Source organism: Aotus nancymaae, unplaced genomic scaffold, assembly GCF_030222135.1.
Source record: "Aotus nancymaae isolate 86718 unplaced genomic scaffold, 86718_ANA_hifiasm-v0.15.2.pri h1tg000036l, whole genome shotgun sequence".
NCBI lineage: Eukaryota > Metazoa > Chordata > Mammalia > Primates > Aotidae > Aotus > Aotus nancymaae.
This window is the reverse complement of record NW_026988450.1, coordinates 21,504,481-21,518,611: the sequence shown is the minus strand read 5'-3', so window position 1 is coordinate 21,518,611 and position 14,131 is coordinate 21,504,481. Positions and strand designations below refer to the sequence as shown.

At 37.8% G+C, this 14,131-nt stretch overlaps 1 protein-coding gene across 12 annotated transcripts in view; it reads left to right on the top strand.

Moving 5' to 3' along the window:
• EYA1 (EYA transcriptional coactivator and phosphatase 1) overlaps positions 1-14,131 on the top strand; it is a 343,456-nt gene that overhangs the window by 271,065 nt on the left and 58,260 nt on the right. For all 12 annotated transcript variants that reach the window (XM_012463621.2, XM_012463624.2, XM_012463622.2 and 9 more), the window contains 2 exons: positions 1,490-1,629; positions 3,833-3,916. In XM_012463621.2, coding sequence (XP_012319044.1) covers positions 1,490-1,629; positions 3,833-3,916 — 224 coding nt within the window. The remainder of the gene's footprint in view (positions 1-1,489; positions 1,630-3,832; positions 3,917-14,131) is intronic.

The following is a 14,131-nucleotide window of genomic DNA, read 5'->3' as shown; positions in this document are numbered from 1 at the left end:
ATTTTAATGGTTCTGTAAGATGAGTCAGCCCCAAAATGCATCCCAAATAATAAACTAACCAATGGGGTGGAGTTGTTTCATAACTTTCCAACGGTAATTAATAAGCTTATAGGTCATTTTGGTGGTTTCTGGGTGTGAGAATTGCATGACCTGTTTAGATGAGGAAGTTTGCTGTCTTGTTTGTTATAGAAGAAGACTCTTACATGTCTTCTACAAGTAATGGGAATCTATGTAAGTTTTAAGATTAAACAGGAGGTGTAGAGCTGTCTCCTGTGATTTAGAAACAGAAATGTATTCTGTCAAAGTCTTTTCCTGTCTTTACTCTGACTCAAGGCTTTGGAGAGGCACTTAAGCATGAGGAGATAATCCTGAGACCATGCAATTTGACACGTGGATGGCCTTATTGGTAGAGTTGAGGCTGATAGCACATTAATAAAGGCCACCAGGCATCAATTGTTCTCAGTGGTTTTTGGTTTGGTGAAATAGACCAACCTCAACAACATCATAGTGAGAAGAATCATTCCTCATCTTAGATGGAGAGATTCCAAACCAAATCTGGTACAGAAATCTGGAAAAGAGCTTGTGGGGTGAGCCAGCTTATTGGACATCTGGAATTTGGGGGAAGAGGAGATATTCTGATGTATGCATTCGTTAGACTAAAAAGTACCGAACTGGTGCAAGTAAATGGCTTTTTTTTTTCAGTCTAAACACCGGATAAGAATTTTCCCTAGCTCCACACAACTGCCCGACTCTTCCTTTGAACCTTTTGGGGGTTGTTCTTTATTTTTGTGATTTCTATGTAATTATTTCAGTGGCTTCTCTGAGTTACCCAGATGAGTACTTTTAATGTTCTGCCTGGTTTTGGATGTTTGGTTCAGAGAGACTAGGACAGAGAAAGCCAGGGATGGATGGTGTGTGGAATGCGGGTATTGTCCATGTACCTGCCCTCTTTATCTTGTCACTCACTTATTCTCACATAAAATGAGGGAGAAAATGGGGAATGTAAAATTTTCAAAGAAAATCTCCCTGATGACTCAGTTTTCCCTGCCCCAGAGCTGGTTTTTCCTTTTTTCTTTGCATACTCCAGAAGCCTTTTTGAAGCTGAGAGAGCCACAGCTGAGGCAAATGTATGAGCCGCTCGGTGTGACCAGGTGCTGTGAATGAAATGAATGAGAGAAATAGGGAAAGGTGTGGGGAACATTCTCTCATCACAGAGAACCACACAGAAGATGCAGGCAACCTAGCACAACCTGTTGCCTCTCACCTTCAATTAAATTTTAAATGCACCTGATCACACTTTCTTTCAAAACAAATCTTGGAATTAGATATCTTATAAATTATTTGCCAGTGCAAGTAAAAGACAATGTAGGATTTCAGCAGAATGAAATGTGCTTTACTGTTGAAACTTCTCTTATGAATTAAAACAAGGTTAATCTTGGCACCATGGTGATGGAAATAAAAGATGAAAGTCCTTCCTATATTCCTACAGAATACAGCACAATCCACAGCCCAACAACACCCATTAAAGATTCAGATTCTGATCGATTGCGTCGAGGTTCCGATGGGAAATCACGTGGACGGGGCCGAAGAAACAATAATCCTTCACCTCCCCCAGATTCTGATCTTGAGGTATGTCATTCCCAACACCCAAGTAAATAGGAAGGTGTCTTAATAGCTAACTGGTGGTTTTACATACCTGCTATGTAAACAGCAGTGATTAAGGTATCAGATGCTTTTGTTACTGCTTTCTTTTTATATTAACAATAGATAAAGCAATTTTTTCTCTCTTTATTAACTGTAGGTTAAGCAATAATTTGTTTTTTCTTCCCTGTGAACTATATGGCAAAGCATCTGTTTATTTCTCTCTAAAGAAATATAGTAAATTATGCAATTCTACTTGAACAAATTCTGTCACGCTGCTCTATATCATTGCCATTTCAATTAAGTGTCATACTAAAAATATTTTGTAAAATCCACTTGTTAAAGGACACAAAAAATGGAATGAATAAGACATACTATTTGATAGCACAACAGGATGATTATAGTCAGTAATAACTTAGTTACATTTTTAAATAACTAAAAGCGTGTACCTGGATTGTTTTTAACACAAAGGATAAATGCTTGAGGAGATAAATACCTCATTCTCCATGATGTGCTCACTTCATATTGCATGCCTGTATCAAAACATCTCATGTACTCCATAATTATATACATCTACTGAGTATCCAACAAAAATACAAAATAAAATTAAAAATTAGAATCCACTTTTGTTGTTGTTCTTTTGTTTGTTTTTTTTTGAGAGAGGGTTTCCCTCTGTCACCCAGGCTGAAGTGCAGTGGCACAATCTCGGCTCACTGCAACCTCTGCATCCCTAATTGAAGCGATTCTCCAGCCTCAGCCTTTTGAGTAGCTGGGACTACAGGCATGCACCACCATGCCTGGCTAGTTTTTGTATGTTTAATAGAGCTGGGTTTCACCATGTTGGCCAGGATGGGCTCGATCTCTTGACCTCGTGATCCACCCACCTCGGCCTCCCGAAGTGCTGGGATTACAGGCATGAGCCACCACACCCAGCCATAAAATTCATTTTGAAATGAAAGATACACTTGTAAATATTGAGAAAGGAAAACCTGCAATGTTCTAAACTGAAATAGTAATCACCTAATGAGACATGTTTTGATGGAGTTCAAAGGCAGGAAGGATTAAGTAAGAACTTGAAGGGTGGTAGATTTCATAGCCTTGAATCTACTGCAGTTAAGTTTCTGCTTTTTGCCAGAGTGAAATCCCTTGGTTAAAAAACATGATTATTTTGGCTGAAAAGATGAACATTTTCCAGAAGAATCTATGTATATGAATACGTACTGGTGTGAGTGGGAATGGGAAGAAGTAAAACAAGCTTGGGAGGCTTTTGTGGTGTCCCAAGGACCTTTTTAAATGAATTCCTTCAGATCTGATTTTAAATACTTCAAGAGTATGCCTAAGAGCATGAGTAATGCTTTCCCAGGCAAAAACGTTATTTAAAGTAGCTGTAGGTAATTTCTCAAGTTATCCTGCTAATATTTTATTTCTCTTATTTTAATCTTTAAAGAAATAATATTGTAAGTCTTAAATTTAGTCTTAAATTTTTTTTCTGAGTTATTACTTTGGAGCATTAGAGACTGAATTTTTATTGTGTCTCAGTGACTCCAGCAGTTTATCACAATTAAGTGTTAGAATTAATACCATTAAATTGTGCATGAATATGTTGTTAAATATCTATACTCTGAAGACTTAAAATACCTGGCAAGAGCAATGTATATCCCATCCTTTTGATAGCAGCTCAATAGGTAATATAAGGTGAATAGATTATTTAAGGTTTTAGTCTCTGTGTGCAATTTTAATACTTGGCTTGCTAAGAGTAAAACATGAGATCCATTATTTTAGTACTTCTTAATGAACAGATATCAGAGGTAAGGAAAAGATAAATGATATTTGATCAATTGCTCATCTGCATCTCAGCGGTTATAGACAGTCTAGTTTTAGCTCATTTTTTTTATTTTTTCAGAACTGAGACTGAAATTGTATTACAGAATTAGAAAAGACATACATTATTATCTCTTTCCTATATTTATATTGACATTACAAATGTAATTATCCTCTTGCACTTCACTGAAGTTATGTCTGGAGAAAAGTTAGGAGATACTCTTTGGAACAGTTGTGTTTTTTTAGAAATAATAAATTCAGATTTTTCATTCATCTCCCATTTCAAGATGACTTTTTCATGTTGAAGTTAAGTGAATAACAGCTTTCTCAGCCAAGGCAAAGACACATTGATTTGGTTCTTCCTTTGTAGAGAGTGTTCATCTGGGACTTGGATGAGACAATCATTGTTTTCCACTCCTTGCTTACTGGGTCCTACGCCAACAGATATGGGAGGGTGAGTACCAATAGGCATCAGCTTTTAATTTCTTCGGAGTAAATATACCGCTAATTTGTTTATTGTCCAAATGAATGTAATTTAAGTAACAAATTTAAAATATAAACGGAAAATAACTACATAGTCAAATATATATGTAAGGTAAAAAATATGTAAATGAGCCAAAGAAGAGATTATTTTTAGATCTTTGGCAATAAGATTCACTTTATGCAATTAAATTCATGCTTATTCAGACCCCAGTGAATAAAAGTGATTGACTGTTATCATAGGATGAAACATCAAAGTACATAAGTGACACAGAAAGATATTTGCGTTCTCTTTATTTTTTCTGTATTTTTATTCCCTAACATTAAGTGAAACAAGTATTTCACTTTCTGTTGTCCTCAGTGATTAGCAGCTTTGGTATTTTATCTTAAAAGCATCTGCTCTGAATGTCTCTGTATGTCTCTTGGCTACTTGGTTTAAATTTATTTGAATAGTATGTAGGATTGATCAAAAGGCAGTAGGAACAATTCACCCATGTTAGAGTTGTACAGTACTTATGTTGGTATTATAGATAAAGAATAATATCGTAGACCCCCTTCCATGAGTGGAACTTCAGTTTCAGTGTTGTACATTTGGGTATCCCAAAACTTTGGAATTTCTTTTTGGCATATTGATGATTTCATAAGTCTTTCCCAGGCAAAAATGTTATTTAAAGTAGCTATAGGTAATTTTTCAAGTTATCCTGCTGATATTTTATTGCCCTTATTTTAATCTTTAAAGAAATAATATTGTAAGTCTTAGTTTTCTTTAAGTTAATACTTTGGAGCATTGGAGACTGAATTCTTATTATGTCTCAGTGACTCCAGCAGTGTATCACAATTGAGTGTTAGAATTAATACCATTAAAATGTACATACTGTTATTACCAATTTGACCAGGTAATCGTTCTGTCAACAAATATTTATTTCAACAAATACACACTGAGTGCCTGCTATGGATATGCAGTTTGGGGAATTTGGCCTCACAGCTCAGCTTTCCTTTTCATCATCTTTTGGTACACCTAATCAAAAACAGGCTGGAACCATCATACCCCACCATTTTAATTTCTGTTCTGAGATAAGATAGCTGTAAAACACAATACATCTCATCTTATTGTTAGGCAAATTCTCTGTGAGAAGACAACAAAAATGCAGGTTATAAAATATAAAGCCGTAGAATCAATCAGCCAAATGGTCTCTCCTCCGTGACTAGCACATAGTAGGAATTCAAGAAATATTAGCTGTGCTTTTTCTTGTATTATTTCTTCTGTCAATACTATTCCTGTTCCTGTTTCTAGAAAAAAAAAACACTACTTAAAAACTAAAGATTAATATCTGAAATATCAACATGTATTTAGTAGGCAGAACTTTGAAGGCCTTCTTAACTGAGCCACTATAAAATCCTGTCTCCTAAGGAGAGCACTGGTGCCTGTAACTCACACAAGAGTGGTGAAAAGAGTAGGCACTTAGAAAATGAGCATTTGAAAACCATTCAGAAAGTCCCAAATTTTTAAAAGCTCTCACTAAGAGTCAAACTGATGCAGAAGAGAGTTATCTAAGAGTGTTCTATTAGCCAATGAAAGAGTCCAGCTAAGAGTTAAGGAGTTAGGCATCCCATGACCTACTGACCTCTCAATCTTTGGCCATAAATTATTGGCTTACACGTGGAATTTACACTTCACCTAGAAACCCCTGGCTTCATGCAATTTGTAATTCATGTTTAAACCAAATACTCTCTAAATATTGTATTACAAATACCATGAGTTTAATTTTTTTAATGCATCAACAATCATTAGAACTTTGAGGCTTTATCAAACAGTAGTTTGTTTAGTTTTCTCAGTCTAGGTCACGTGATTAAAAAGTTTTATCTCATATAATTTCCAAAAGTCAAATTTATATATTCTCCGAAGTGCAGGCTATTTGAGTTTCTTAAATATAAGCTTATCCTTCATTGATAAGTTTATGGGGCTGAGGAAGAACTTCAGAAGGCCAGGCTTCTGAGGAAGATCTTCCTGTGTGTGACTTTGGGTCTGAAGTCTGAATGGCCTGAAGTTACTATGTGGCCATCAGGAGAAAGGGTGTTCTAAGCAGAAGAAACAGTAAGTGCAGAAGCAAGAAAGCCTTTGCTGTTTGAAGGACAGAGGCCAGTGGGACCAAGCTTACTGTTGGAGATGGAGAATCAACAAGATGTGGTCAGGGATGAAGGCAGGCTCCAAAGGGCTGCCCAGCCGCACACAGTCAACAGGGTTAATCTCACTGCATGTGCTATGGGAAGTCATCAGGGGACCACAATGGAGGAGATTAGAAGATCTGATTTACATTTTTAGATTACTTAAGCTACGTATGAAGAATTAATGGTAGGGGAAGAAGAATGGGGGTCCAGATAGGAAGTTATAGCAGTGATCTGATGCACCAGCAGTAGAGATGGAAAGAATTCACTGGACTCTGGATTACATTGCAGGTAGAGAACTGGATTTGGAAATGATATGTATTGATTGGAGTGGTGAGTAGTAAACAAGACAGAAGTGAAAGATGATTCCCAGTTGTTGTCCTGGGCAACTGAGAAAATAGTAGGATATTTGTTGAAATAGGAAAGAGCTCAATTTGGAGGGAAAAGGAAAAGTTCAGTGTTGGACACGTTTGAGATGCTTTTAGACGACTGCTTGGAGCAGGCAAGGAAACCAATGGAAGGTGAGCCCAGGGGACCTGGGGGGACTAGTCAGTGCCGGAGATAGCAGATTCTCAGTCAACAGTGCACAGACTGGGGTTAGAAACCCCTCATAGTCTCTTAGCTTGATTTCTTCCTGCACATTTTCTGAGCACCTTCCTAGTACTGGATATTTGTGGTCAGCCTGTTGTCTCATTGCTTGATGGTCTCTTTTCCTAGCAGGGTGACTTTTGAAGATATATGGCTTAGGATGTTGAATTGTAGCTGGAAGCATGCAAGGAAGTTTACTTAATGATCGCCTCATGAGAAATCATTAGAAATCTAATAATTTCTATCAAATCTGATCATTAAGCTTTGTAAAAATGTGGATTCTTCCAAACTAATAATAACCAAGCTGATCAGAATGTCTTGCATTCCTTTTGTTTCCCCCGGAGCACCGAGAAGGAAAGTCTTAAAGGAGTTAAGTGACAAGACTTCTTTTTAGGAGCACAGATTTGGTGGTGTTCCTGGGCATTGTCAAAGGGAGCATGTGGTTGAACCTTACTCTACATGCATATAAAGAATGAATGCCTGACAATGTGATCGCTGTTCTGTCTCTAAGGGAACCAGATATTTGAGAAGTAGCTTAGTCACAGTAGCTTAGGCAACTCAATGAGTAGGCCATTCAGTAAAAGGACACATGATCTAGTTGATATAATGCAAAATTAGGGCATGTTACAGCAATGTGTACAAAAAAAAAGTTTGAGAATGTCCCACCTTCCATGTAATCCTAGCTGTGGGAATAAGGTATGTTGGGTGTTATAAGAAAGTCTTGTTTTATAACAAAGGTGATGGGGACAAAAAGAGGGTGCTGGGTCCTGTACAGCCATAGCTGAGGAAAACAAATAGCATGTTAGGAAATTGAAGAGCCTGAGTGCTATGTAAAATTAGGATGTTTAAAATAGTATCTGTCCTAGTTGTTTTGGTTTACTTCATTTTAAAAGTTGCTTTCAAACTAGCAACAGATTCCTGAATTTCATTGAGAAAAACTAGTCTTGGGTTATTTTTTCATTGAATGGTCTCCTTATAATAAAGAATGTAATTCAATTATTATCAAAGTACACACCCAAAACTTGAATTTCAAATCAAAATGGTGCTGATGTTTCAGGGATGATCCCCTCCTGTGGGAGGATTACCCAAGATATCTACACCCAGTGACTTGATTGTTTCAACACTATCTTTTTATTATTGTTTCATGACGTGTCTCATAGTGATCTGGGCTAGAATGGATCTTAAAAATATAAATATTGACTTTTCATTTTCAACAAAAAAACAAAACGTGAACACTAAGAAAATGTAAAGCTTAGCATGTTTAATTGTAGGCCCTGTTAAGAATTTTATATATGCCCAACATTCATTTAATTCAACATTAATATTCCAAAGGTGCTATTATCAAGCCCATTTTATAGATTAGAAAATTGAGACTTGGGAGAAGTTAGAGACCAAATGTAAAAAGTTCTTAGCACCATGTCTGGCATAATTGAATATTATTCAATAAATATCAGTTATATTTGAATGTAGGTGAGACTTGACTGTCAAAAAAATAAACAAATACTTGAATTCCTGTGTAGTGGCCAGTGAGTAAAATGGTGGCAGTGTCCTCAAATTTATGAAATACAAGTGTATGCTGTGCGTTATGGTATGATAGAAAGATAATCAGATTTGAATTCAAGTAGATCTAGACTCAAATCCAAGCTCTGACTTTTCAGCTCTTTGAGCTTACACAAATTATTTATTCTTACTGAGCCTCAATTTTCTTATCCATAAAGCCAGCTACTTGATTTGCAGAATTGTTTTAAAAATTAAATTGTATCATGAATTTGGCCTGGCATGGTGGTTTGTGCCTGTAATCCCAGCACTTTGTAGAGATGGAAGTTGGCCCTGTTGCAGGTACATCACTTGAGCTCAGGAGTTCAAGACAAGCCTGGGCAACATGGCGAACCTCCATCTCTACAAAAAAATACAAAACTTAGCTGGGTGTGGTGGCATGTGCTTGTAGTCCCAGCTACTTGGGAGGGCTGTAGTGGGAGGATCACTTGAGCCCTGGAGGTCAAGGCTGCAGTGAACTGTGATTGCGCTACTACATTCCAGCCTGGGTGACAGCGTAAGATCCTGTCTCAAAAAAAAAAAAAGAAATTAAATTGCTCATGAATGTAAAAGGCCATGCACAGCATCTTATTAATGGCAACAACTGATAGTAAGAAAAGCATGTGCCACCCATTAAACTTGTATTTGCTCTCTTGAGTATTTGTTTTGTAACTCTCTAGGCTTCTAAGAGGATCTCACTTGTCATAGTGAGTTTAGTTAAACAGCCTCCCTTGTGGGTGTGCTGCTGTGAGCATTCAGTACCTTGAGAAAAGAAAAACTGAAAGCAGTTTATGTTGCTCATTTCATCAGAACAGTTCAGTTCACCAGTAGGGATTGTTGTTTCTTTAGGGTACAACACTGAACTCCAAGCTCTTTTGATGGAAGATTTTCTTCCATGGTGGTTGATGAAGAAGTTGAACTCTTAGCACGGCACCAGAGCAGCAGGACACCAGTGTCCTCACTTAGTTGCAGGAAATCTGGTTACTTAATCAGGATGATCTCCCTTTTGGAACCTCCAGACCAAGGGTTGGCAAACACTTTCTGTAAAGCATCAGGTAGTAAATATTTAGGCTTTGTGGGCAATGTGCTTGCCATAAATACACAGTTTGCCCTAGTAGTACAAAAGCAACCATAGACAGTATATAAATGAATAAATGTGGCTGTATCCCAATGAAACTTGATTTAATGCTCCCAATTTTGAATTTTATATAATATTCATGTCTTATGAAATATTTTTATCTTGGTTTTTAAAACCCTAGACCAAGGATTGACGGACCATACCCCATAGGTCAAATCTGGTTTATGGTCTGCTTCTGTATGGCCTTTAAGAGTGTTGTTTAAGTTTTTAAATTGTAATTTAAAAAATAAAAACACAATGAAAAATATGTGTCAGAGATGATATGGCCTGCAAAGCTGGAAATACTCCCTGTCTCTTTAGAGAGAAGGGCTGTCTGCCTCTGTTCTAGATGATGCTCTGAGTTTTGTATTGGTTCATTTTTCTCCTGCCTTCAAGGACAATTCAGTGACAGCAACACTATGACTAGACTGTGAAACTCAATGTAGGCAGTGCATATATGCACCTGGGGCCCCAAGGAAATACAGAATTCATTAGGGTAGGTGAAATGACTATTACAAACAGGTCTAAACTCTAATGGCACAAACACAATAGAAATCTGTCTCTTGTTTAGTGATCTAGAGTGGGGATATTCCAGGTTGCTTGGTTTGGACATACTTTTGTGGTACAGAGACTAGTAGTGCCATTTTCATCATGCGGCTTTTGAAGCTTCTGGGATCATTAGCATTAGCTTTCACCTCGGGGGAGGGGAGGAGGCAGGGGAGGTGTGAATGGGAGGCTTCGTAATCTAAGCTGAGAAAGGCACACACCTCCATCTGTGACATTGACCTCAGTGCATAGGAGGCTGGGCGATGTGGCCTTGCTGTGTGCCCAGGAAGAAACAGAGAATGGGTTTTAGTGAACAGGTAGCACTGACCCCCTAGTTTTCAACTATTTGACCAATCAGTGAAACCCAAAGCACACCTTCAACCCACCTTGCAGCTCTAGCCACACTGACAGAGCCAAGCCCCAGCCTATGTGAGTGGTGGCTCTGGAGTGATGATGTCCAATCTAATCCCAAAGGACAGACCCCTGATTTATTTTCTTCCTTGTATATCAATGCCAAGTTAGATCAAAAGGATGAAATAATGTATGTGTCCGAATATAACCTCTGGATGCTGTAGAGTGACATAGAATCTAAAGTCTCAAAACAAACCGAAACACATTTTTTGAAATGTCAGCTGAACAGGCATCCTTCATCTCTCTTCTTTGGCCATATCTTGAAGGTTTCTCTCTTTTCCTTTAACAACCAGGCCCTTCACTACAAGAAATATACAGCTGACATGTACGTTCTTGCTGTTTAATTGAACACAGCCTTATTGTTCTTGTTCATGAATATAAAAGGGAATGCAGTGAATGAACAGGAATCATCACAGCTCCTTCACCACTGTACTGGCCTGCCACCTCCAACTTTGGACCCTCCTTGCTCTGTGGCCTTGGGAAAAGCACCCTATAAAATGGGAGCAATCACAGGACTGTTAGGGGAGCAACGTGAACCACCTAGAAAATGCTCTGTAGTACTCCATGGACAAGAGCTATCGTTTATTGCTTACTTTGGGGGTTCAGAGGAGGGAGCAGGAAATTGTGCAGACTTTGTTGTTCCAGGTAGCAGAGAGGGAGTGGGAAACAGAGAATTACAAGTGGCAGAAATCAGAAGGGTAGAAAGTGATAAAGTATATTTAAGGGATTAGACTTGGAGAAGAAGAGTAGCAGAAAATGTGTTGAATTAGTAATAAAAAGACGACACCTTTATTCAGCTTTAGTGGTTTACACTGCTATCTCACACTTATCCAAGGAGCTCCTTCTTTTTGCCAATAAGAAAAATGTGGCTCAGAAAAATTAAATTATTTGTCGAAAAAGCATACCTGTCAACTGGCAACACCAGTCTTCTAATTGGTCAGGCTTAGAGAGAGCACGGAGTGCCAGGATTTTGTTCTGTGGGCATGGGGATGCCATGAATGAGAGCGGGACACGGTAGAAGGACATGATAGCAATGGAGGGACATGCTGGAAGCGTACATTTGGAAGACCAATTTAATAGCAAAGAGAATTATTGTGAAGTCCTCTGGTAGAAAATCATAAAAACCTTAAAAGTGGCTGGAACACTAGAAGGGAGGGAGGTAGGAGAGTGGTTACAAATGAAATCCTGATAGGTCTTTTGACTGGATTTGGCTGTTTAGCCTTTTCCTTGGCACCACATGGGCCCCTTGGTGTTGAAGCCAATTTGGCCGGGTCCACGCTGGCTTTATTCTTCTTCCTCCCTCTTTGTACCACTTCTTGGCAGTTGGTTCATGTTTGGGATTCATTGGGTTTTCTCCACAGTCAAAATTAATCTTTGGAATGATGTTCTTTCTTTTATTCTCTACTTGGGTATTATTTTCATGGTGTTGAAAGGGAATCTCTTAAGTAAGGAGAAAATTAACACAGTCAAGTGTCACGTATCTCATCAGTAAAAATGACCTGATTAGCCCCACCACAAGTTTGAGGGGTTTTGTTTTTGTTTTTTTTTCCAGATCATTCAGGCAGTAGTTGAACCATGATTTATTTTTGTTATGTGTATACAAGCTCTCTTGGTAATCCATATTATTTCTTAATTGGCATCAAAATCATATCCAACTCCTAAAACTTGATATTTTATATCAGCAGCCAGTGATAGGGCCTTCAAACTTGAAAAAAGTTCATATTTTATTGATGATATTGCTCCCTTTGGAGAGGAGAAAACACAATAATGGAAACTTTGTGTCTCACAAGTCGTACAGATCATTTGGATAACACTTTTGGTTATGTGTTTATGTGTTGTTGTTGTTTTATTTTTTAAAAAAACAATGTTTCAGCATATTTTTTTCTTTCAAGATAGGAAGCTAATTTGCAAAGCTTAACCTTAATCCTTTCCCTCTGAGCAGCCAGCATGGGGTCTTAAAAATAAACCACTCTTACTCAGAGTGCCTATTCCTGTTTTTCAGCTTATTTTTCCCCAAAACAAAAGATCTTGGATAGGGAGAATTTTTAAATGACTTTCAGGTCCTGTTTGTGGCTGTAATATTAGCATTCTAAGTGAGAAATTGTTTAGGGGGCCCTGAATGGGTGTTTTTCTTTCATTTGATTGATACTGCCCAAAGATTTGTCCTTGATTTGAGCATACTTAACAAGATTTTCACATGGAGCAACAAATCTCATAAACCTGCTCACATTGTTAGTAGTACACCTCACTGGGCCACCACAATGCCCAGTAATTGCTTGCCAGGGAGGCTTAGCTGCCCATGTAGGATTAATACACAAAGAGTTTAGGAACCTTGTTTTCTTTTATTCCACAAATTCAAAATGTAGGTAGCATATCCTGAGGAACTAGTCATACTTCCTGAAATAGTTGCACTGTCTTCTGGTAACTCCTAGCTGAAGATTAATTATTTAAATAGCACTTTTTAAAGGATACCATATTCTTTGTGATTCAAAGTAGAATAGCAATGCTAGGAGTTTGTGTAGAGAATGAGCTCATGGATGTAAGTTGGTACATATTCAGAGAGGGGAGATACAAAACACATACAGCATGTATTTAATGTACTTACAAATTGAAAATAATAACATAATGATTAAAAGACAAAATAGGCCGGGCGCGGTGGCTCAAGTCTGTAATCCCAGCACTCTGGGAGGCCGAGGCAGGTGGATCACGAGGTCAAGAGATCGAGACCATCCTGGTCAACATGGTGAAACCCCGTCTCTACTAATACAAAAAATTAGCTGGGCATGGTGGCGCGTGCCTGTAATCCCAGCTACTCAGGAGGCTGAGGCAGGAGAATTGCCTGAACCCAGGAGGCGGAGGTTGTGGTGAGCCGAGATCGCGCCATTGCACTCCAGCCTGGGTAACGAGCGAAACTCCGTCTCAAAAAAAAAAAAAAAAAGACAAAATAATTCCCTTTTGTTTTTAGCAAGAATACCGTAAGTACTTTGTAGAAACCAAATCAATTCTGAAGCTACTTAAAATTGGAACAATGACTTAGCCATTAAAATAGATTTTAAAGGTCGACTTAAAGCATTTAAATTAGACAGTTTATATTATCTGTTTGCTTGCTTTGTTTTACTGTTAAATTTTTGCTTTTCAATTTGGAAAAATAGCATGGCCAAAGAAAATAACAAAGCTAAATGTGCAAGGGTGTGTAAATAAAAACCAGAGCTACATTAAAAATAGTAACAATTTTTTTTTGGTGCCTTACTGGTGTATCTAGCAATAAAGAGAACCCGCTTTCTTGTTAACATTTTGGTAACTTATGTGGTTCTTGTCGTAAAACTAAGGTGACTTACTCTTGTTAGATGACAAAAGATCTAATGTATTATTTGTCACTTGTGGCATTAGTAAATCAACACTAACAATCTGGGGAAGTATCTTTTAAAACATAGTTACTTAAAAGGTAGAGATACTTTCATAGTTAGAAAATGGTTACATTTAAGGTCTCTAGAGAAAGGGGAAGAGATATTTTGTTTTTATACTCAAATATATTCTGGATCCATTCTAAAAGCCCCAAAAGAGATAAACAACAGGATTTCCTTCAACTTTCTATCTGTTTTGAGTCTCAAAAGATCATGAACTCTCTGAACTGAAAGTAAATAAAAATGGGTCAAGAAGATCATTTCTGAAGCAGTCTCAATTCTGTGGGGGGTTGACGTTTGCCACTAAAAATAGACTACATTGTCATTTGAAGCCAGGAAGTGAGAAGTGTTCATTTTTTTCTTGGCTCTTTCTGATCATTTTTGTTCAATGTATAACTCTGCCATTCTCCAGCAGGCTGAA